The sequence below is a fragment of the Lingula anatina genome, chromosome 2 (genome assembly GCF_051362555.1).
Source record: "Lingula anatina isolate TDL-2025a chromosome 2, LinAna3.0, whole genome shotgun sequence".
In the NCBI taxonomy this organism is placed as follows: Eukaryota; Metazoa; Brachiopoda; class Lingulata; order Lingulida; family Lingulidae; genus Lingula; species Lingula anatina.
This window is the reverse complement of record NC_141768.1, coordinates 33,019,390-33,042,265: the sequence shown is the minus strand read 5'-3', so window position 1 is coordinate 33,042,265 and position 22,876 is coordinate 33,019,390. Positions and strand designations below refer to the sequence as shown.

Here is a 22,876-nt window from a genome sequence, read left to right as displayed (position 1 = left end):
TTGCAGAAAACTAAAATAACTTAACAGTTAAGCAAACTTATCAATACTTGCTTTTAAAATTTTTTACTGTAACAAAAAATTCCTCACCAAGTCACTTGTATTTAGATAATACTACTTTCTCACTTTTACCTACATAAAAACAAAATGTGCTAGAAAATCGTTGTAAACTATGTCAACCTTATTTTTCTGACAGAAATAACAATTGTGATAACAACACCAGCTTTTCTTTTTATTTATTTCTTCATCTTCTAAATACTGTATTGACATTGGGTATATAGCTCAGTTTGCTTTTATCAAAATGCATCTTTTTCAGCCATAAGTTATGATGAAATTAATGAATACTTAGAATTTAATTGGAGTTACTTCAAACTGCCCTTTACAACAAAGCAATATCCTCAAGCAAAACATTTCTACACTGTAACACAGAGTATAAACCCCACAAACAAAAATTTCTTTGTGAAAAATCAAAATGACAAATGGCAATCATATGTACATTTCTACAATGAGATATGTGTCACCCCAGGCTAAAATAATTCATATAATACGAAGACATCACTTATAAAGTCACCAGATAGGAAGGCGGTGTTGAATAGTTCAATAAATGTCTCAAATAAATCCTATGGTAAATGAGATAGTATATTTTATAGTCCACCTGGTGTCACAATGTATAGTTGTAGTCTTATCGTTTTCTCTTTCCACCACCACCTGCTAACAGCATGGCAATCCTGATGAAGATGTTGATTGTGTCCAAATATACACCAATGGCACTGGGGGCAAAAAAAAAAAAAAAAGTATATCATAATTCTTGAAAGACCGACACATGACAAACTTTAAAGATTGTATCTGTGAAGGAGCCCATAAAAATATATAAGTTACATATCTTTTTGTGACATTTATTTGTTCATTAACATCCCTCTGGAAAGTTTCTTTTACACCGATAAAAAAAAACTTTCACAAGAAAAGAAGGAAAAAATTAATACAAGACACTCCTCTTAGTTTACTATATGGAAATACCATTGACCTATACTCACTTATTGACAGGATCAAATGGCTCCATAGCGTAAGCATCCATGGGATGGTGCTCTGCATTTTTAATAATTTTCTGTGTATCATAGAGCATGAATAAGCCAAACACCACTAGTCCGCCATACATGGAGATACTGTAAAGGCCTGCACCCAAGGCAGTAGTAGGGGGGAAAAACATGCCTCCTGGATTACAAAGAAGAATCAATGTTCAAGTTATATATATAACAGTGCGGCTAGGTGAAGAAACTAATAAAAGACAATTTAAACCTGGGTAATACAGAAAACAAGCAAGTAATGTAAAGGTAGTCTTTGAAATGTAAGCCCTCATATTTTATCATTAAACCAACAGATTATACTTAAATAAACCTAGATTAAACCTATAAATTAGATTATACTTCAGTGATACCTTAAATTAAGATAAAAGATCCCTGTTCACTCACCTAAAGAGGCAACAATGACAGCTCCCAGTCCCATTCCAAGGGTGCCTCCCATGTACAAGAATTTCTCACTGGGTGCACAAAGAGCTATGGTGGACAAACCTGAAAATACAAAACTTACTGAATGAGACTTTACGTTTCAACATACATGACCACAATAGGCGACACATAAAACCCAACTAAATTACCAAAAATTGTGACACTCACTTACAATATTTCCTGACACATTTCAATTTTGGACAAAGTCTTTTGTGAGCTGAAAACCAACTTGTCAACCAAGATAAATGTAAAAGTTTGCAGACTTCAGAAACTTATGGACAAAACCCTTCCCTTGACCGGTGATACATCACCAAGCTGATGAATCTCTTTAATCACTTTCTTATATTGTTGTTGAATGACACACACCACTCAGTGTATGTCTACACCTACCTCCCACAATACCAGCCGTGTACCAGGCAGCTCGCAGTAAAATCGGTCCACCCAGGAAAGCAAGTGGCGCCACCACAGCCCCCAAGATACCACAGTGTGCCATCCAGGCCAGTTGCTTTGTTCCAAAACCTGGCTTATATGGAATAGAGCGCGCCACCATACCCGAGCCTATCATGGCAGCCATTGTTGCAATAAGAGCCTGGTAAGTGCGAAATGAATGATCCTTTAACAATTATATGTGAATAAAAATTCTGCAGAAATATACACAGCAGGATCAGAGACATGGGTGAGAGAATTCTGATATAAAAGTGGGTGGTATATCAATAAATCCTTGCCGTGAAGAAAAAAGTAAAAAGTAAAATTTAAAGTAAAAACACTTATAAATGCAAATATACATGAGAAAAATGCCAAATGTGTTTCCTAATCAACAGTGACAACTATGTTTTCTATGTTCAGCTCATGCAGTGAGTTCACAACCCAAAGTTTAGCCAAGCTGTGTACTTACCATCCATCCATTTTTAGTTACTAGGTTTAACAGTGCTGGGGTTCTGTACACTACTGATGCAGATGCTGCAGTCAGTACCAAACTTCCTCCAAAGTACATGTATGTAGAATGTATCCGATCCTTCACATACTGGGGCCAAAATCTAATTAAAAAAATAAATAGAAAATGTAGACAATGGCTCTCTCATAAACCAAAAAACAACAACCAGAGAGGAACCCAAGAACAAAGACCTTTGCCAAGGAAAAGCAAACTACTGAAATTGATATTGAGAGATATTGAAAAAGTGCCTCACACTTTAGCAATTTTAGCAGAAAACCAAACGACTGAAATCAAGATATCAGTACATTTTGAGATAATACCTTCCAATAATCAAATTTAATCAAAGACTCACAGCCAGGAATTCAAACAATGCTTTGATAAGGGCAAATCTATCCAATTTTTATAAATACAAGATGGCTGCCATCAATTCTGTCCCAAAATACAGTTACTGTAATTCCTCAAAATAATCAAGAGGCCCATTTTTGCAGGTTTTTTATTTTGAAATGGAAAAATTTAAACAACAAAAATTATCTTAATAATATTACTATACCCTATTTGGTTGAAATTGTAATAATGTCTTTCCTTAAACAGTATATACCTATCTTGAAAATTGCATTATAATTTGTGAAGAACTTAGAGACACACCAATTCCAATGCAAACTTAAAGGGATAATAACTTTTGTTTTGGCCAAAAAATGAATTTTCCTGGAGTTAACAACATTTTTCCCATATTTATCAATGGTTAATGAATCCATTTTTACATTCAAAGTTAGTCCCTGTTTTTTTTTTTTTTTTTTTTTCTAAAAAGTTTGTTTTTTTGTTATTATCTCTTAAGAGATTATAACAAAGTATAGCCATCAATGGAGGTCACGTGGTCTAAAGACAAGCTCAGATATCAGAATGACAGCTATAAGCCTATAACTGCTGTTTTTGTGGTAAAACAGAATATATCTTATTTCTATGAGTTGTTCACAATGTTTTTATTGTGAAATATAGATCTCATACGAAGAGTTATTATTCCTTTAACCTCCTCCATTTGTGAAGATAATTTACTATGGACAATTATATATGTAAGCATTTAGAACAAATGGGAAACCTGAAACAATTTGTAGTTCAATTTACATTCAACGGTAAAAATTAATTTATTAATATATTTCGTTATTTATTTTTTGCATATATCCTTTATCATCTTGGTGTAGAATGTTGAGTCAATCATAATACTAGTAACTTAAATTTAACTTTCTTACCTTAATTCCTCCATCTTGCTTACCACAGTCAATGTAAAACAAAATCAAGTTCACAAGAAAACTTACCCTGCTCTGTCTAGTGCTCCATCTTCGCCATTCAAGCCATAGTAACATAGTGCTCCAATTCCCAGAGCAGAAGACCCTGCCAGCAAACCCTTGCCAATATTAAAAGCTGAAATGGAATCACAGTGATCAAGCTTTGAAATGCCTGATACAATCATCCCATCTTACACAGTTACACAGTTCAAACTTCTGGGCATCCATATTAGCAATGACCTAAAATGGGGTACTCATGTGGATCATATATATAAAAAAGCATGTGCAAGACTCTATTTCCTCCGACAACTGAAGCGAGCTAAGCTCAGCCCTGCTGACTTAATCCAAGTTTACCAAAGTATTGTGCGCTCAATTCTAGAATATGCCTGCCCTGTATGGCATCCAGGACTAACTATAGAGCAATGCAAACTTTTAGAGACTGTCCAAAGTCGTGCTTTAAAAATTATTTTCCCTGACCTACACTATGATGAAGCCCTGAACCTGGCAAATATGTGCACTTTAGAAAAACGAAGGGAAGATCTGTGCAAAACTTTCTTTTACAAAATAACCGAATCCTCTGACAAATTGAATCACATCTTAATTGAGCATTCCAATCGTCTTTTAAGATCTAACAATAGATACAAAATGCCAAAATTTAAGACCGACAGATTCCGATGCTCTTTTATTCCATATGCACTTTTAAATTTCCAATAGTATTATGCTGTCTTTTATCCTAAGTACAATAATTTTAAATTTCAGTTAGCAGTCTAAGTACAATAATTTTTAAGTTCAGTTAGCAGTCTTTTAACTCAGTTTTATTCATGCAAATATTCATTTTATTATCATTATAATTTTTTTTTTTAAACTTTCTATGTACAACTTCAACCCACTGGGTTGCAATCTTAATAAATTATTATTATTATTATTATTATCTAATACTCTAGGACAAATAATTACAGAATCATTATACAAGGGGAAAAATAAATCCACACTCAAAACTCCTTCCAACCCTTAGTACAGGCACATTTTAACATCCACATTTGAATAAACAACTTAAAAAATCATTAGACTGGGTACATTTATTGGTATAACAGGGTGACCAGTTTGGTAGTAGTAACTGATATTGTTTTTTCTATTATAAATATTCACAGACTAAATATTACAGTATTATATTATAACACGTTTCCATGTCAGTCCAACATCTTCAATTTGCACTGTCATCACTAGGTGTTTTTTTGTCACCAGTGGTCACAAGAGTCACATTAAGGAGATGCTGATATCCAGTGAAGGATTTAGAGGGGGAAGGGGGGGGGAGAGGGGTTAGGGGGGTCCTGATATATATATAATATCATAACTTTCATACTTACCCGAGTCTCCTGCTGGGGCCATTGCTCTTTCCTTAAGGGTTGGCCTTTTCACTCCTTCTTTTCCAAGACCAACACTCTGTGGCTTCCTGGCGTACCCCCGACATTTTTGCCAAAGTCCTGGGCGGGTTGGGGCGGCAAGCGCCGGGGGTCTTGACAGAGTGGTAACAAATGCAGTCAGGGGAACTCTAGTCAGCCTTGACGCATACATCTTTCCTGGCTACTTTTCTCGGTAACTTTCCGTCGATTTAGGCTTCCTTCGCGGTTGTTTAAATTATCTGTAAATATTCAAAGTCAAACAGATTCCCTACATCTTATTTACGTCTTCCGAGGGCTTAAATATATGACGAAAATCTAGAATGTTCCACTCCAGTCAGCTTTACAATGATGCAACGCATGTCACTTATTTCTCTCCATTTATAATAATAATGGCGGATTTACTCACCATTAAGACACTTCGAATGCAGCAATTAAATTAAGAAAGGTAAAGATCTTTTCGGAACAGCTTACCTTTGTAGGTATTCTGCAACGCGTTTATGGATTATATAAATTATTTTACAGCGAGCTTTTCAGGCTGGCTACCTGATTGGGATTGCGCATGCGCATAATACGACATTGAGGAAATGGACTTGCTGCAAAATGGCAAGTAGTAAGGTGTCATCTCAGGTCAGATGTTCTTCTTTCAGTTAATATGTGCAGTCTGTAACAACCTAAAGCTGTATGTTTTATGTGCAATCTGTAACAACTTAAAGCTGTATGTTTTATATTAAGTGTGTGTCCATGATGAGACCAGTCAGAGGGTGGCAAGGTGGGGGTCAACAGATTTCAACCAAATTCATAATATAGTTGCATACAATAGGAGATATTCACATTGAAGGCAACAATCCCAAAAGAAATCATTGGATATAATTTTACTATAATATTAAATGTTTTGGCCATTTTTGGCTTGATTTTCAGCTTCGGTCAATAAAGCCACTTCATAAGCAAATATGTCAAAACTGATGACTTTTTAAAATAAATTGATAATTTACCTATTTAAACCAGCCATTTGCCATTGAGAATATGTTACTTATTTCAGTGTAACCCACAAACTAACGAGCCACGCCCATTTTTATAACCCCACCCCCCAAACTCACTTTTCTACCAAGCAATGTTCAAGCATTCATATCTCTCTTTTTGCAGGGTTGACAGCCATAAAATTGTATAGGGATCCTGAGCATATATTGGTCTCATCACACAAATTTTAAAAAGTGTGTTAAACACAACAGAAGATATTGAAAAAGTGCCTCAAACTTTAGCAATTTTAGCAGAAAACCAAACGACTGAAATCAAGATATCAGTACATTTTGAGATAATACCTTCCAATAATCAAATTTAATCAAAGACTCACAGCCAGGAATTCAAACAATGTTTTGATAAGGGCAAATCTATCCAATTTTTATAAATACAAGATGGCTGCCATCAATTCTGTCCCAAAATACAGTTACTGTAATTCCTCAAAATAATCAAGAGGCCCATTTTTGCAGGTTTTTTATTTTGAGATCTGTAATACAGGATTGCTCAGATAATATTCTTTTCAAACAGAGCCATACAACTTCTGAATAAATTTAAATTATTAGTGACAAGTTATTCACCCCCCCCCTTACTTTGCATATCCAATGTCATCAGCATTGTGTATATACCTTATTTTCAGGGAGCAATAAAGAACAAGGCAGCAAAGCTGTCAAATGTACAGACAAAAAACAGAAAATAAAGATGCAAAATAGGTCATTTTGTCAATTTTGATGCAATAATAAATAATGCTTATAATAGCACTGTCAGTCAACACTGAATTTTAATCATGCACAACAGGTAACATGGTCAATAACAGGAGAGGACCCAGAGATATTGCAAAATTTACCTGCATAATTATCACTGCTTCCTTATTATTAATCTAGCAGACTGGCTTAATCTTTGGGAGTTTACAGGGAAATATCAACAACTGTGCTTTATGTAATCTCATTTAATAACCTAATAATTAGGCAAATGACTTTATAACTCTAAACTTAGCTTAGTGATACCCAAGGGAAATTTACAGACTGACCCTCTCAAAGGTCTTTCAGGCCCATAAGTCACATCTTAAGAAAAGCACAAAGTAATAATGCACAAAATAGGATGCTGTCAATTCTGATGCAATAATATATTACGCTTAACTGCAAAGTCAACATCAAATTTAAATTATGCAAAACAGGTAATACCGATGAAAGTAAAAGCAGGCCCATGAGAGTTCAAGTTCATACTTAGAAAATGCCAGAATGAGAAAAATGAGAATTTCACAAAAAGTTGCGTTAATTCAATAAAAAATGATAATCCAATACAGCTGGTTTTCTTATTTGAGCTGTATGTCAATCCTAAGAATCATTCTTTTAAGCTAAAAAAAAAATAAGTAACACAGTTTGCTTTTTATCATAACGTTTGTGATGACAGTGCACGAAATTGGCTTTTTGTCAATTTTGATGCAATATTACATAATGATTAACTATAATTACCACCATTTATTTTTATTAATAACGTGGTCATTTAGAAAATTTGATTACCACTGGGCTTCATGACCATGGGAGTTCCAAGTCCCACATTGAAAATGCCAATATATGAAAGATAACTTCACAAACATGTACAACAGAAAAAGAAACAGATTAGATCGCTTTTCCAACACAGGCTGCATTTTAGACCTGTGTTTCTTTCCTGTAAGTTTTAAGAAGAGTAAGTAACATGGTTTTTCTTTAATGGTCACTTTAAAAGCAGTGTCCAAAATAGAGGTTTCTTCATTTTCGTTGCAATATTACATAATGCATAATGACCATCAATTTTAATAATGAAATAAAATTATCATGGATATTCAGACTAGCAAAGGTCTTCAAACCCATGGAAGTTCAAAGTCACACCTTGAAAATGTCGATATGTGAAAAAATTAAGGATGAGTGCAGATAACCATTGGCAAAGTGCCCATCGTCAAATTTTTTAAATAATTTGCTATTATAAAGTTTATGCATATATTTGTTGTGTGAAAAAATATTATTTGGTTTGAGGCATCGTATTTTTAATGAGTAATATGTGGGGGTGGAGGTAACCAGATTTACCTGTTGTATGCAGTCTAATATGAATCAGAGCAAGTTTTTTCAGCATATATATTGCATAAATAATTTTTTCTAATGAAACTTGTCTTGTGGTGAAAAAAAGAGTTATATGTTAAATAATTGTGATGTGGCACAAGTAAATGGGAAAGTAATTGTTTTTTTTGTTTGTTTGTTTGTTTTTTTTAATCCTAGAGAAGAGAGGGAGGGGTGGTGTATTACAATATTTTCTCACAGAAACCATCACTGATTTCACTTAACTGTATAAAAGTCTTGTAACTAGAAAAACTTGTATCAGCGTATTTATTAATTTTATATAACTTTTCTCACAGACCAGCATTTGTTGGTCTAAATAATTATATTGTTAACCAATACACATTTTGTACAAAGCCCTATAGAATAGTAAAAAATGCTAAAAGCAAAAGGCTGTTACAGTAACACAAAAAAAAATCATGTGTTAAAGCACTCTAAACACCTATTTGGAATGTTTCCATTAACCATACAATAAACAAGGTATAAATTGTACCAAAATAATGATAAGGTAAAAGTAAAAACTAAATGAAAATATAGTACACATAATAACAGTAATGGCCAATAATCTGTATGACAATGAAAATAAATCACCTAAAAAGTACTTCATATATGATAATGTATGTGATAAAGACCTTGTATAGAAAGCAATGCAAGAGTTATTTTATACAAAATATATAAATATGAGAATAAAAAATGTATAATAAACAATAGATAATTAATCAGATGTGCTGTCTGAAACACTTTCTGCCTCGCTAATACTCTCACCACTTGATGTTGGTAAATGCAAGAAGTTATAATGAGACTCTTTATAACTTCTTGGTAAATGTGAGGCATCCTACCTCCCTACCTCCCCCCCCCCCCCCACGCACACACACACTAACACACACGCGAAAGTTTTTTTAAACCATGCCAGTTCTGAACTGTGAATAGGGGAACTATGGGTCGCTGCATGCCATCTTCTTTCAAGCAAATCAAAGAAATGTTAAAATATTTAAGCAATTATAAATAGTAACTAAAACATTTTAATTTAAAAATCACACCAAGCATATTATCTTTTCGTTATCCTTTCTCCTTGCAAAATCAAAGCAACCAAAAAACTGGACAAGTTCACATAAATATTAATAGCAAAAATGTATTATCACTTTATCTTTATTGTCATCATCTGTGAAACAAGATATGAAATGAAAGTTTCTTCAAAGTGCATTGGGGATCAGTGTATATTGTGGTTAAGTGTTCCAGTGTACGCGGACAAGGTCGTTCAATGACGGCCTGGGGCAGGTTAGTAAACTTCAAGTTGATATCATGTCAACAAGATGCAAGGACACTGTCAATCACAATTAGGGGAGAGGCATGCGTGGTTTCCCTTCAAAAACTATTATAGCCTAACATTGATTCTTCCCTCCGAAGTAATTGTGTGATTTTTTTCTTTTTAAACAAAAAAAAGTTAAGGTATGAAAACGCTGAATGTATTTCAAACGTAGGTGTATATACAATACAAATAATGAAATCTGTGTCTCACTCTCACACGACACCCCCGCGTCCAAACTGACAGGATGGTGGCGACAGCAACGCCCCCAGTCGACAATCTAATATTGGAAGTCTATGAGCCTAATGACTCTATGACTAATTAATGCCAAATTTCCGCATGACAACGATTTATAGACTCCCGGGAATTATTTTCCCTCAACGCTCTTTGTCGCGCTGGCGGTCAATGCAGCATTTATTTCAAAACAAGTTGACCGCAAATTAAGCACGATTTTGCACCTTCAAGTTCCGTGTCACGTTTTCATATCATGCATCTTTTATTTCTACAAGTATTCTCTGCCAAAATGCGTAAAAAAAGAGAGTTATCTTACCAGGTTGTTTAGAAAACTTCTTTTTCCTCCGACTACACGTCTTCTCTCCCGTTCACCTCCAGGTTAAAATGACCACTCAGCTTCGCTTCTAACACCACTACACGTCACTTCCGGGCACAATCAGTCTTCTCCGATTCCCTTTATTAACACACGTAGGAACTGCAAGTCTTCAAAATGGTTGAATAAGTTTAAATCAGTGAAAAGGGATCCAAAAAATATTTTTTTCATTTTAATACTTATCATTCATCAGCTTTTGCATTTTCCATCTATTTTATCTCAGCTGCTTATGATAAGTGTTTAAATCATCAATTAATTCTCGTAAAATATAAATAGTTTAAGTCATGAATAATCCTTAGATATACACCCAATGCATATTTTCAAAGATGCCAGTGTGTTATTGTGATGTTATACAAGTTGTTATTATTTTAACAAAAGTTAAAAGAAAATGATAAAAAAAAAAAAAAAACACCAGACTAAGATATGGGTCCCGTGACAATCTTCCTTCTACAATTTAAGTGTGAATTACTAGTAACTATGAAAACAGGAACTCACAAACAATATTACAATCACCATTTACCGAATCTGTATTAATTATTACTTTCAACCTTAAAACATTTAAGTCAACCATGAAACAATCTATAAGAGAATTGAATTGTGTTAATGGTATGGCAACTCCTGAGAACATCTTCAGTTATAATATAATGGCAGTGTTCCAAAACCACGATACATATTAAATACAGGCTTGCTTAAATCTTAAACGGAAAGGAAGTATTATCAAGTGTTGCACCTGCTCAGCAAAGCTGCAAATTTTATTTTGCAGCATCACAATTTCACTAGCACAAATCAGTAATAATTGTTAGTATATTTGTAACATATTTAATATTCGTCATTTGCCTCTAATCTTCGCTTAACATTATTAAAATAGCCTATTACCACACATATTTATGATAAATGTATGCATATTTGTAATAACTAAATTTTGTCATTTGCTACGGGAATGGGGGGGGGGGGGGGGGGGGTGTCTTAAAAATAAAAATTTTGGGCCGCAATTCCCACAGCAAATATGAAGGAGTACCAGTAGATAAGGCCGGTGCCATGAAACTGAGGGTCCGTGTGAAAGTCCGTCCTCTATATAGTTAGGGCTAGTTTGACTAAAGTAGGTCAAAATCTAGGGCGAGGCTCACTTGTACAAATGAATGGGAAGCGGACTCTCTGTCATGGTGGACTTTCTGGTACATGTCACCGGTGATGGCACAGAAATGGGAAAATTCTTGGTTTTGTCTAGTTTTGCTTGCATTATACATTTATATAAAATCTGATTCTCAAAATAAATGCAATCGGCAAGTATTATGCTACAGGGATGGGAGTGAGGTGTTCTTAAGAATAAAAAAATTGGGCCTTAATTCCCTCAGCAAATATAAAATAGTGCCAGTAGATAAGGACAATAATGGCACAAGGATGGAAAAAATCTTGGTTTTGTCTAGTTTTGCTTGCTATATGCATTTATATAAAAAATTGGGCCTCAATTCCCACAGGAAAAAAAAATAGTGCCAGTAGATAAGGATAACAATGGCACAGGAATGGGAAAAAACTAGTTTTTTTTTCTCGTTTTACTTGTGTTATAGTCAAGAACATATACATTTATACACAATGTACCCCTTCGTTAACATTAAGAGGTGTTGGGTTCTTAAATCTACAGTGGGATTTATTTAAGTAAGATAGTTACTTCTCTAATTTGACTCAGGAAAGTCTAGGTAACGGCTCGAGTTATTCCTGGGGCTCCGTAACTTAAAAGCATCGCGTATTGCGAACGGCGATATCACATAGAGGCTACAGTGTATTACACGGGGCGAGCTTGGGCAAGTAATGGAATCGAGACGCTTGCGCTCGGTCGCAATGCGCGCTGCTTTCGAGTTACGGGGCCCGGGAGAGCAAAGTAACGCAGCACCACAGCTTTGTATCCAAAAACCAAAATTCAACTCATTACCTGGACATCGGCTAGTTTTATGGAAGAAATTGGAGTGACAGAAATAGTGACGAGATTGTAAAAGTTTAAGTGAGAGGCGAAAGAGGATAATTTCTACTAATGATTTAAAAACGAGCATACATGCGAGTCCATTTAAATTTATTTGCAAGTCTCGCTTTTTTTTTTAGCGATCTGTACACGACCACTTTTTTTACAAAAAAAGAAAGAAAGAAAATTATAGAATATTTTTTATTCAACTATTATGTACAATTTTGAATATTTACAGTTGATTTAAAAAGGACTAATAATCAGTAATGAACTACGTAAACGCAATGAATTAATACATCGCAGTATTATCAAAAGTTCCAAGATTTTCCATCGTCTTCATCTAGCGTCGGAACGCACACAGTCCGATAATGCAGGTCTTGTGGTCGGAAACTGGTACCAGATGCTCTCGGGCCGTGGGGAAAAACCCGTCTAAACCCTTCGTGGGGAATGCCGGGAAAGTGCCAACGCCCGGATAATTCGGTCCTTATAACATGACGAAATCGGTTTCTATTGGCACGGCGCTGCGTACAGTTCAAGAATCGTCCCGTTTTAGACAGCATTGTGTGACGGAATAACCTTTGTGTTGACTAACTATTCTCTATAATACTATACACGAGGTGAAGCATAAAAACTTATTAAAGTAATTCTTACAGAAAAAGGCACTGAAGCCAATAAAAAACTAACAAGAGACATAACAATTAAACAGAATCATTTTGACTTTATCTTGGAGAATTAAAACCATAAATAAAGTTATCATTTTACAACTGCAAGCATCTTTCAAAACTTGATTATAGTTCTCTTTATGATAAAATGCAAACAGATTCAAGTAATATGATTATAACTCGGGAATATCAATGATTTCAACTAAACTTTGATATATAATTCGACTTAAAATACCAGGTTTCTAAAATGTAACTTTGCACTGAAATCGCAACTACCTGCATGATACAAGTACAGAATAAAGCAAGCTTGCTTCAAAATATTTCGGATCTCACATTACACTGTATGACCGCCCATGTAAATTTCAATCTGAATTTTTTTGATCCGGAGAAAAGGTGCATATGTGATGAAGTGGATGTATTTGTCAAGTATAACACTTGAGAAAATCTGAATATTAGTAATGTGATCTCTATCTTGAGAGATGACAGCATCTCTCAAGAAGAGCAGACTGTACAAAAAATATAATGAAATATTATCTCACACGTAAAATATTTCATTACAGATTTTGCACAATCTATCAATGTAAAATCTCTTCATGTAAAAGCGTTTACATGAAGTCAGATTTTACAAAGATGTGAGGGTTTGTTAGTAAGGTTAGTGTGCAGGTTAAGACCTTTTCAAATGCCATACTGACAAACAACTCCACATCATCAAAAGCACAAATTTGAAAAATGACCATCTCAGATTGAAACAAAACACAGACGACCACAAGTGGTGGGAATGCTTTTGTGAGCAAAAAACTATCTGCATTCAGAATGTGGATAAAGCAACTCTATATTCAAATTTATTAATATAATAATTATAGCAACTGTTGAGGTAGACTTTTCCTACAGAAGCACACATCTTATTCAATTGATCTTGTATGGAATGAAGAATTATCTTGAACCTCAGTTTTCTCTTCTGTTATTGAAATAAAATGGTTCACTGCATAGGGCATAAAATACAAATGAAATTTGATGCAATTTTACCTTGACATGTTTGTGACCCATGAACCCCAAATATTCTCAGCATCCAAAAGACTGATACATTATTAGACTGTATTCCCACTACATTCAGTACTGTATATTGCCTTCATTACCATTCCACATTCTTTATATTTGTTTGCAGAACAAGCCGTGTCCTTCAACACCAAAACTCGTGGGATGTCCGAGCATCCATGAAAGTGTCCACAGGGCTCCTTGCTAACGCTGTACAGTGTTCAACATCTTGGACATTTGGTCTTGGGTCGACGTTATCCGACATCATGCAGGCGTAATTATTGGAAAACTCCCAATTCGTAGCCTACAAATAAAATCCAACTTTTACTCAAAAGTATGAAAAGCTATATCGAAAGCTTGCAGTAACTGCAACAAAGAAAGTATATCACTGGTATTTACACACCGTTAACATTAATGAAAAGCTTGGTTCTTAAAATGATCAGAGCGTTATTTCCAAATGTACAGTGAAATATGCTTCCTTTATTGAAATATATATATTAACTTTTTAGAGTAAGTAGACAGCAGTCTTCAAAAAATAAATTATTTCAAACATTTGACAAAAAAGTAAGAAAAGATGTTGCTATATTGAATATTGTAATGTTAGCCTACATGTTAAATTGTTGACTGTCTGTGCTACTTCTAATTCTACTGTTTGTTAACATAGGATATAGTTTTTGATCACTGTCAATAATAAGAAATGCCATAATACACCAATAATAATACTTAAAAAATTCAGAACCACTTTTTTTAAGTTGTTGATCCCCAATAACTTACAAAGTTATCTGTATAAAGATCCCTCAATCCTGAAGAAGTGTTTCATCTGGAGGTTTGGTAGTTGCAATCTTCATTTTTAGAATCCACCACTTTTGGTAGCCTGCAAATTTAAATTATTACTTCAAAATGTAATAAAAGTCAACCATTTGTATATGAAATGTGTTTTTAAAGTTTCAGCAGTTTGATGGGAAATAAATATAAAAAGCACTTTTGTCACAAACTTGGAAAAAACATTCAAGCGAAATATTTTGACATGCCACTGGCGACCTTCAGACTTAATGTCACAATGGGGTATTGCACAAATTAGTTTTAACGAAGGAAAAGGAACACTAACAGCATTTAAACGACTCTACTCAAAGACAAGTTTTTTAGTAAAGCCTGAACAATCTAGATCCAGCGGGAGGAGTGTACTAGTATTCCATCAAGTGTTTAATTTGTGAAGGATTTATATGGGAGAGACAAAGAGAAAGTTGAACGTTAGAGTTAAAGAACACGGGAAGGAATAAGAAAGGGTACCCGAAGAGGGAAAAATACACTACAGCCCAAGGTAGCCTTCTGCTACAACGAACCATCACAAAAAAACATTGATTGGGAGAGTGCCAAGATTCTACAAAAAGAAAGTGACTGGAGAACAAGAGGCGTAAAGGGAGGCATATAAACCAGGAAAATGCCTAACAATCTGAACAAAATAGAGAGATGGAAATAAATACTCACTTCTACGCGTGTACGGTGGCCTTTTATTACCACAACCACAGCACTGGAGGTGGGGGTGGTAGCTCGAAGTAATCTGGACCAGTGACCACGTCCCGGAGTCACATTGGTGGTGGGTGTTGGGGGCGGTAGCTCCAAGTAATCTGGACCAGTAACCACGCCCTGGAGTCACATTGGTGGTGGTGGGTGGTGGGGGCGGTAGCTCCAAGTAATCTGGACCACTGACCACGCCTCGGAGTCACATTGTTGGTGGTGGGTGGTGGGTGGTGGGGGCGGTAGCTCCAAGTAATCTGGACCAGTGACCACACCTCGGAGTCGCATTGTTGGTGGTGGGTGCATGGTGGGGGCGGTAGCTCGAAGTAATCTGGACCAGTGACCACGCCCCGGAGTCACATTGGTGGCGGTGGGTGGTGGGGGCCGTAGCTCCAAGTAATCTGGACCAGTGACCACGCCCGGAGTCACATTTGTGGTGGTGGGTGGTGGGGGCGGTAGCTCCAAGTAATCTGGACCAGTGACCACACCTCGGAGTCGCATTGGTGGTGGTGGGTGGTGGGGGCGGTAGCTCGAAGTAATCTGGACCAGTGACCACGCCCCGGAGTCACATTGGTGGTGGTGGGTGGTGGGGGCGGTAGCTCCAAGTGATCTGGCACATTGACAACGTCCTGCAGAATATTGAGACTGTTGAGGATCTGAAAGTTGACGAATGGCATGTCAAAATATTTTGTATGAATGATAAGGTTTTTCCACATCTGTGACAAATTAAAAGAGCTTTTTACCTGTGAAAAATGAGCACTGAATTTGCTAGAGTAAATTGTAAATAGAAAACAAATGCCTGCACCGAGTGACAGGTCCCAAACATTCTTAAAACAATTGTCTAAGACCTTGCACAAAATGCTCAGTTTGTTGGAGTTGCACTGATAAAAGATTTGTATTATCTATACAATGAATGACAATCTAGTTCATTTACCCTTATCCTGTCCCATAACTTACCTTGAATGCTCTCCAATCACAACTACTGAAGGGCTCTTGAAACACTATATGATATAGCTGACATGGCTTTCTCCATTTTAGCCTTGTTAACCTTGTTAAAATGGACCGTCATCAGGACAGGCGCTCACCAATGCTATCTGCCTCAACTACAAAATAAAAAATTATAAGTCAAAAGTTTCCCTCTTTACTTTTCCCACCCAAATCCAATGTACTAACCATAAATATCTTAATCCTAGGAGTGGGTCATGGGTAAAAGACATTGCCTTCTGAATGTGAGCTGTCAAATTAATGTGGCTAACGGTTTTTAGTTTTTCAAGGTATGAAAAATCACTTAAGTGTTTTGTTTTCCCCCAAAAACATGAGTGATATGTACCTTTTAAGGCTTGATAGGTTTCCATCTCTGTGAAACGCCATATGCTTCTGATGCTCCCCCATGCAGCCCCCTAACATACAGACCATGGCAGGACTCAACCATGCACCAAGGATTGAATGTGACCCTCTTCTTGCACCCCTTTCAAAAAAGCGGGACTTTATCAGGAATTGCCCTAATTGAGTTCTGTAAATAGAAAGGAAAATTTGATTAGTTTTCAAAAATTGTATATCAAAAGCAGTCTGCAGCCAGAAAAATTGTTGGAATCGGTAGATTTCCAGAATGTGTCAATTTGGTGACATGGCTGTTAGATTTTTTCTATAAGTATGAAGAAGAGCTTTTGATTTATTTCAAATATAACTGTTACATCATGATTCGAGAAAAATGTCAAGGTCTTGTTAATACAAATATTAATGCAATCCAGTCTAGTCCTATTGAACTTTGTATTCGAACCAGTGAATCAAGATTCAGACATCTCTATCTAGTTTTTAGGAAAGAAGGTGGACTGAATGGCCAGTAGGGTGAAAAGTTTATGGCACAGACTGCTGCTGAATAATTAATTATTGTATTGTTCTCGCCAGTAACACGGGTTACCTTGCAGGTTTTTCCGCCTCAGTGAAACACCATATGCTTCAGACGCTTCTCCAATGCAGCCTCTTCAACAGACCGTGGCAGGACTCACTGGCACCAAGGATTGAGGGATGTATCGGAAGTGTGCACGTGGCCCTCTTCTCCTTGCAGTTGCCATGAAACGTTGGACAGGACTCGCTGGACGCTTCCTAGTGCGGCCACCTCGTAGACAGACCATGGCAGGACTCGCTGGACGCTTCCCCAGTGCAGCCACCTCGTAGACGGACCATGGCAGGACTCGCTGGACGCTTCCCCAGTGCAGCCACCTCGTAGACGGACCATGGCAGGACTCGCTGGACGCTTCCCCAGTGCAGCCACCTCGCAGAAAGACCATGGCAGGACTCGCTGGACGCTTCCCCAGTGCAGCCACCTCGCAGATAGACCATGGCACGACTCGCCGGACGCTTCCTTAATGCAGCCACCTCGTAGACAGGCCATGACAGGACTCGCTGGACGCTTCCCCAGTGCAGCCACATCAAAGAGACAGACCATGGCAGGACTCGCTGGCACCAAGGAATGGTCAAAGTAGCTTAAGTGTAGATGTGGGACGTCTCCTTGCAGTTGTGTTCTGTCAACAGAAAGAAAAATGAATTAATGACTTTTCATACAGGCTTACCTTTAAGTGGTTTCCATCTCATTGAAACACCATATGACAAGACTCGCTGGACGCTTCCCCAGTGCAGCCACCTCGTAGACAGACCATGGCAGGACTCGCTGGATGCTTCCCCTGTGCCGCCACCTCGTAGACAGACCATGGCAGGACTCGCTGGACGCTTCCCCTGTGCAGCCACCTCGTAGACAGGCCATGGCAGGACTCGCTGGATGCTTCCCCAGTGCAGCCACCTCGTAGACAGACCATGGCAGGACTCGCTGGACGCTTCCCCAGTGAAGCCACCTCGTAGAGAGACCATGGCAGGACTCGCTGGCTCCAAGGGATGGTCGAAGTAGCTAAAGTGTAGATGTGGGGTGTCTCCTTGCAATTGTGTCCTGTAAACAGAAATAAAAACGAGATTAGATTTCTTTCATTTCTCAAACTTCCCTTCCAAAAAGAAAAAAGATTACATACCTTAAGGAGTGTAGTCGAAGTCCCACAGGTGGCGCCCATCATCTTCTATGTCCTGTAAACAGAAATAAAAACGAGATTAGATTTCTTTCACTTCTCAAACTCCCCTTCCAAAAAGAAAAAAAGATTACATACCTTAAGGAGTGTAGTCGAAGTCCCACAGGTGGCGCCCATCATCTTCTATGTCCTGTAAACAGAAATAAAAACGAGATTAGATTTCTTTCATTTCTCAAACCCCCCTTCCTAAAAGAAAAAAGATTACATACCTTAAGGAGTGTAGTCGAAGTCCCACAGGTGGCGCCCATCATCTTCTATGTCCTGTAAACAGAAATAAAAACGAGATTAGATTTCTTTCATTTCTCAAACCCCCCTTCCAAAAAGAAAAAAGATTACATACCTTAAGGAGTGTAGTCGAAGTCCCACAGGTGGCGCCCATCATCTTCTATGTCCTGTAAACAGAAATAAAAACGAGATTAGATTTCTTTCATTTCTCAAACTCCCCTTCCAAAAAGAAAAAAAGATCACATACCTTAAGGAGTGTACTGTAGTCGAAGTCCCACAGGTGGCGCCCATCATCTTCTATGTCCTGTAAACAGAAATAAAAACGAGATTAGATTTCTTTCATTTCTCAAACTCCCCTTCCAAAAAGAAAAAAAGATTACATACCTTAAGGAGTGTAGTCGAAGTCCCACAGGTGGCGCCCATCATCTTCTATGTCCTGTAAACAGAAATAAAAACGAGATTAGATTTCTTTCATTTCTCAAACCCCCCTTCCAAAAAGAAAAAAAGATTACATACCTTAAGGAGTGTAGTCGAAGTCCCACAGGTGGCGCCCATCATCTTCTACGTCCTGTAAACAGAAATAAAAACGAGATTAGATTTCTTTCATTTCTCAAACTTCCCTTCCAAAAAGAAAAAAAGATTACATACCTTAAGGAGTGTAGTCGAAGTCCCACAGGTGGCGCCCACCAGTTTGCAGTCTGCTTCCTGGACCTGTAATAAAAAGAAACCTGGAAAGCATGGGAATATGCAATGACACTACGACTCCAGCCCACGACAGCAAAAAGGTGAAGTATCCTGCGAAGATGACCGAGCGACGATTCCTCGTGGGGAGAAGCTAAGAGAAACGCCGAATCCACCGTCTAGACGTTTGTGTGTGCAGGGAACAAAATATGTCGAAGAGCGATGCGTTGACGTAGGATGAGTAGAAGATTCGGAGAAATGGGAGTCGACTCCCGTGTCCTTTGTGCTTGATACAGGGCGCAGCACATGGCATCCGTCCTGTTGCTCTAGATCTGTCCGCTGTTGAGTGAACGCACTTTTAAAATTTTGCGCTTTTATACCTTTGTTGACGTATAGTCACATGATGGCGTTCTTGTTGTCACCAATGGTCAACTTGTTCAAAGGGGATGGCCTTTGATAGTGATGCGCAAAGTTGGTAATAATATCTTATCAACATATACATTTTCTTTTATATTTTATATTTTGATTATTCTGCCTGTCAGTTTGTTTATAATAAGAGTAATAAGTTCTAAGCAATGTCTGTGAAATGTGCAGGCAAATTTGATGAAAATTTCTGAGCAACATACCTTCTCCCTAAAATTTTTATAGGTACGATGTCCGTTAAGCTGGTAGCTGTGAACTTCTCGCAGGCTACTTTAGTGTGCGTGTATTTGAACACTGATCCAAAATGTGGATAATGTAATTTGGCGTAGGGTGACTGCATTTTTGAGGCAGCCTGAGGGAGTATGGTTGTTCTGATTGTAGTGAATTGTAGAGAGACAATTGGAAGTACACTGGACTTAGCATGTTCAGTCACCCAAGTACTCTGAAACACATTTTGTAATCAGCTGACTTGTTATTCTGAAAAATGAAAAAACAAATTATATTGATTTACAAAACTGGAAGATAGAAGCAGTGGATCATATTACTTATGCCAGGCAGAAGAAACGACTGAATGTATATTTTTATATTCAAAACGTCTACTGATTTAGGTAATAATTAATAGCCTGGAAGATAGCAGCAATGGATCATATTACTAATGCAAGGCAGAAGAAACGAGTGAATGTATATTTTTATATTCAAAACGTCTACTGATTTAGGTAATAATTAATAGCCTGGAAGATAGCAGCAGTGGATCATATTACTAATGCAAGGCAGAAGAAACGAGTGAATGTATATGTCTATATTCAAAACGTCTACTGATTTAGGTAATAATTAACAACTGACGTCTCCCTTCATGGCGTCGGGTTATCAGTACTCCCACACCAGTAACATGAGTTATGAGTTGAGCAGAAACAGAAAAAGATTTTTTATAAAGATAATGCAAGTATATGTGTAGGCCCATTTATCTTTTTTTATATTACTAAACGTAAGAATTGTTTGTCCAAGTGAAACTTTACTTACATCAGCCTAGCAACTAAATCTGACGTTTAAACGTCTCCGAAAATAACTAGAATTTTTTGAATAACGCAATAATGCGGCCACCTTCGAGGTGTCGCCCGGTTTTTAAAAATTGAAAAAAGAAACTTTTCGGGGCGTCTTTTGTCGCGGGTCATTATTTTCAGTTGTTTTATGTTTTTTTGTAATATTTTAGCCATTGATAGAATCTATAATTCAGTTACATCCACGATTAGCTAGACGAAATGGTGACAGGGAAAAGTCAAATTTTTTAAACGGCAAAAACTGCATTCTCTTAGAAAGCAATTAGCAAACATTCATTACTGTGAAAAATTCAACCGAAGTTGAAGACAAAATGTGTCAAAAATAAACGTGCATGTCGTAATACCTATTTAAAGCAGTCTAATTTTTGTTAGTATTAAAAACGTGTAAATATTATCCACATAGGATATTTTTAAAGCCTTCGATATTTAAAATATTTAAACTTCCCATACTTTGAGGCATGCATGAGTCGGAAAATGTTTGCATAATTACATAAAAAACTAGAATTATCTCTTTATGTGACCACAGTTTACTCATGTGCCTTACATCATTCCCTTAAACCCTTTCCCAATATCGATTTCAGATATTTTTGACACATTTTGTCTTCATCTGAATCACGTGAACGTTATCAAGTGTCATAAGGCGTACATTACGAAAATAGTTAGGTCTTGGAACGTGATTTGATGACTTTTTTAAATGCATATGTATACAATTATAAATTTATAATTAAGTTATTTAATATCAAATTATAAGTTCTGACCGAGTTTTAAATTTTATTTTAGGAGGGGTAAAAAACCCCAACCCCATCTAATATATATTGGATACGTCCGTAGGCTTATGTCCTTAGAACTAGGCGTACAAAATGTGTCTTCTAGCTAAAGTTATTATTATGGTGTATGTGTAATTAAAAAAAAACTACGTAAGAGTGACAATAGGTCATGTGTTTCGAATGCACCCCCACTCTCCGATCAGACATTACTTTTGTATAATTCACAGTCCATCTTCGTTGTAGTTTGACTTTACGTCATTTCTTAGTGAAGCGGTGTTGTCCTCAATTTACCTTAAATGTCCAAATTACTAAGAAGAAACCACTTGCAAGAATTATAAGGCTTTTTATACTGCTAGGTCTATAGACGTGATACACACGATATTTTGCAACCCCACAAAATCTGTTTCTTAAAATTTTGGTTCCACCACAAAGCTTAGCACTATCATTCTTTTTTGCTTTATTGATATATTTTCAGTACATAAATAACCATTGTCTGTTGCCCAATTTTGCACAAAATTAAGATAATCCCCAAAACCTCATTAATTGTGTTTCCTCCATCCCAAAAAATATTAAAAATTTCTCCTCATAATTTAGTAGTGCACTGGCATCTACACAGTACATAAATGTATCATTATAATAACATCTTGTTCTTACTGATAACATAATTAGCTTAATTCCATAACAATTCTAAAATGTTAATAACAATGAAAATTCAAAGTAGATGGCAAGATTCTTATTGTGCTGATAAAGATAAAATATGTAAATTCAATACTGATTAGGTACTGTATACTGGCTCATTGAAAAAAAGGGAACCGTTTCACAAAAAAATTAAGCTTAGACTGCTAAATCTGAAAAGCCAACTATACAAAGTCAACTTTGCGATATTGTCTTACAACTACAATTTTTTAAGAATGATTGGTCCACAGTTGATGAGTAGAATATACATAAATGGGCTACTGACACCACTGCAAGTAAAAGACTTGCCAAGACGATCAAAATGTAAATCAAAGGAAAGTGAAAAGAAAGTAAAAAGACTGGAAAATATGAGGCAAAATTGATAACTTGGTTAATGAGCGAACAATACTCTAGTTTTGATTAAATCAGAACTTTTCTTGCACCTTTTCTTGGGGAATAGGGGATTGGTGTAGTGAAAGCCCAACCTTAACCTTTGGATGCTATTCTCATTAAACATATGCATAAAAGACAAAATTTAGACCACAAATAGATTCATGCAATCTACCAACCTTTTTTACAGTGAGTCATTGCAACTTATCAGTTATTTCTGGCCTAGGCTGTCTGTAAGATTCTTACAACTGTGAAGTGCAACTTAG

At 36.6% G+C, this 22,876-nt stretch overlaps 2 protein-coding genes across 4 annotated transcripts; both read right to left on the bottom strand.

Annotated features, from left to right (window-relative positions):
• Positions 1-216: 216 nt before the first annotated feature.
• LOC106154165 (growth hormone-inducible transmembrane protein-like) lies at positions 217-10,105 on the bottom strand. 2 transcript variants are annotated; one of them, XM_087004893.1, is made up of 8 exons: positions 10,086-10,105; positions 5,087-5,361; positions 3,750-3,855; positions 2,398-2,539; positions 1,893-2,091; positions 1,467-1,565; positions 1,032-1,209; positions 217-767 (listed from the first exon to the last, which is right to left on the bottom strand). In XM_087004893.1, the coding sequence occupies exons 2-8, from the start codon at positions 5,292-5,294 to the stop codon at positions 680-682; spliced, it is 1,020 nt and encodes a 339-aa protein (XP_086861019.1). In that variant the 5' UTR covers positions 5,295-5,361; positions 10,086-10,105; the 3' UTR covers positions 217-679. The 2 variants fall into 2 exon arrangements, with proteins under 2 accessions (XP_086861019.1, XP_086861018.1); XM_087004892.1 differs by lacking the exon at positions 10,086-10,105 and adding an exon at positions 5,594-5,778.
• A 2,181-nt stretch (positions 10,106-12,286) lies between these two features.
• Positions 12,287-22,390, bottom strand: LOC147763613 (uncharacterized). Of its 2 annotated transcripts, XM_087004887.1 has the most exons (10): positions 21,837-22,390; positions 18,864-20,197; positions 18,601-18,783; positions 18,470-18,521; positions 17,888-18,389; positions 17,236-17,839; positions 16,645-16,827; positions 15,285-15,970; positions 14,571-14,670; positions 12,287-14,100 (listed from the first exon to the last, which is right to left on the bottom strand). In XM_087004887.1, the coding sequence occupies exons 7-8, from the start codon at positions 16,667-16,669 to the stop codon at positions 15,450-15,452; spliced, it is 546 nt and encodes a 181-aa protein (XP_086861013.1). In that variant the 5' UTR covers positions 16,670-16,827; positions 17,236-17,839; positions 17,888-18,389; positions 18,470-18,521; positions 18,601-18,783; positions 18,864-20,197; positions 21,837-22,390; the 3' UTR covers positions 12,287-14,100; positions 14,571-14,670; positions 15,285-15,449. The 2 variants fall into 2 exon arrangements, with proteins under 2 accessions (XP_086861013.1, XP_086861014.1); XM_087004888.1 differs by having other exon boundaries at positions 17,888-18,783; positions 18,864-19,327; positions 19,924-20,197.
• Between the last annotated feature and the right edge of the window lie 486 nt (positions 22,391-22,876).

What these genes read in the sequence shown, in the direction of transcription:
- LOC106154165 (XM_087004893.1), bottom strand. Translation starts at nt 5,294, where the DNA reads ATGTATGCGTCAAGGCTGACTAGAGTTCCCCTGACTGCATTTGTTACC. An exon ending in CACGGCTGGTATTGTGGGAG is followed by an intron (nt 1,566 to 1,892) that starts GTAGGTGTAGAC and finishes TTGTATTTTCAG; the next exon opens with GTTTGTCCACCATAGCTCTT. An exon ending in TGTCATTGTTGCCTCTTTAG is followed by an intron (nt 1,210 to 1,466) that starts GTGAGTGAACAG and finishes TTTGTAATCCAG; the next exon opens with GAGGCATGTTTTTCCCCCCT.
- LOC147763613 (XM_087004887.1), bottom strand. Translation starts at nt 16,669, where the DNA reads ATGGAAACCTATCAAGCCTTAAAAG. An exon ending in AACCTATCAAGCCTTAAAAG is followed by an intron (nt 15,971 to 16,644) that starts GTACATATCACT and finishes GTCAACTTTCAG; the next exon opens with ATCCTCAACAGTCTCAATAT.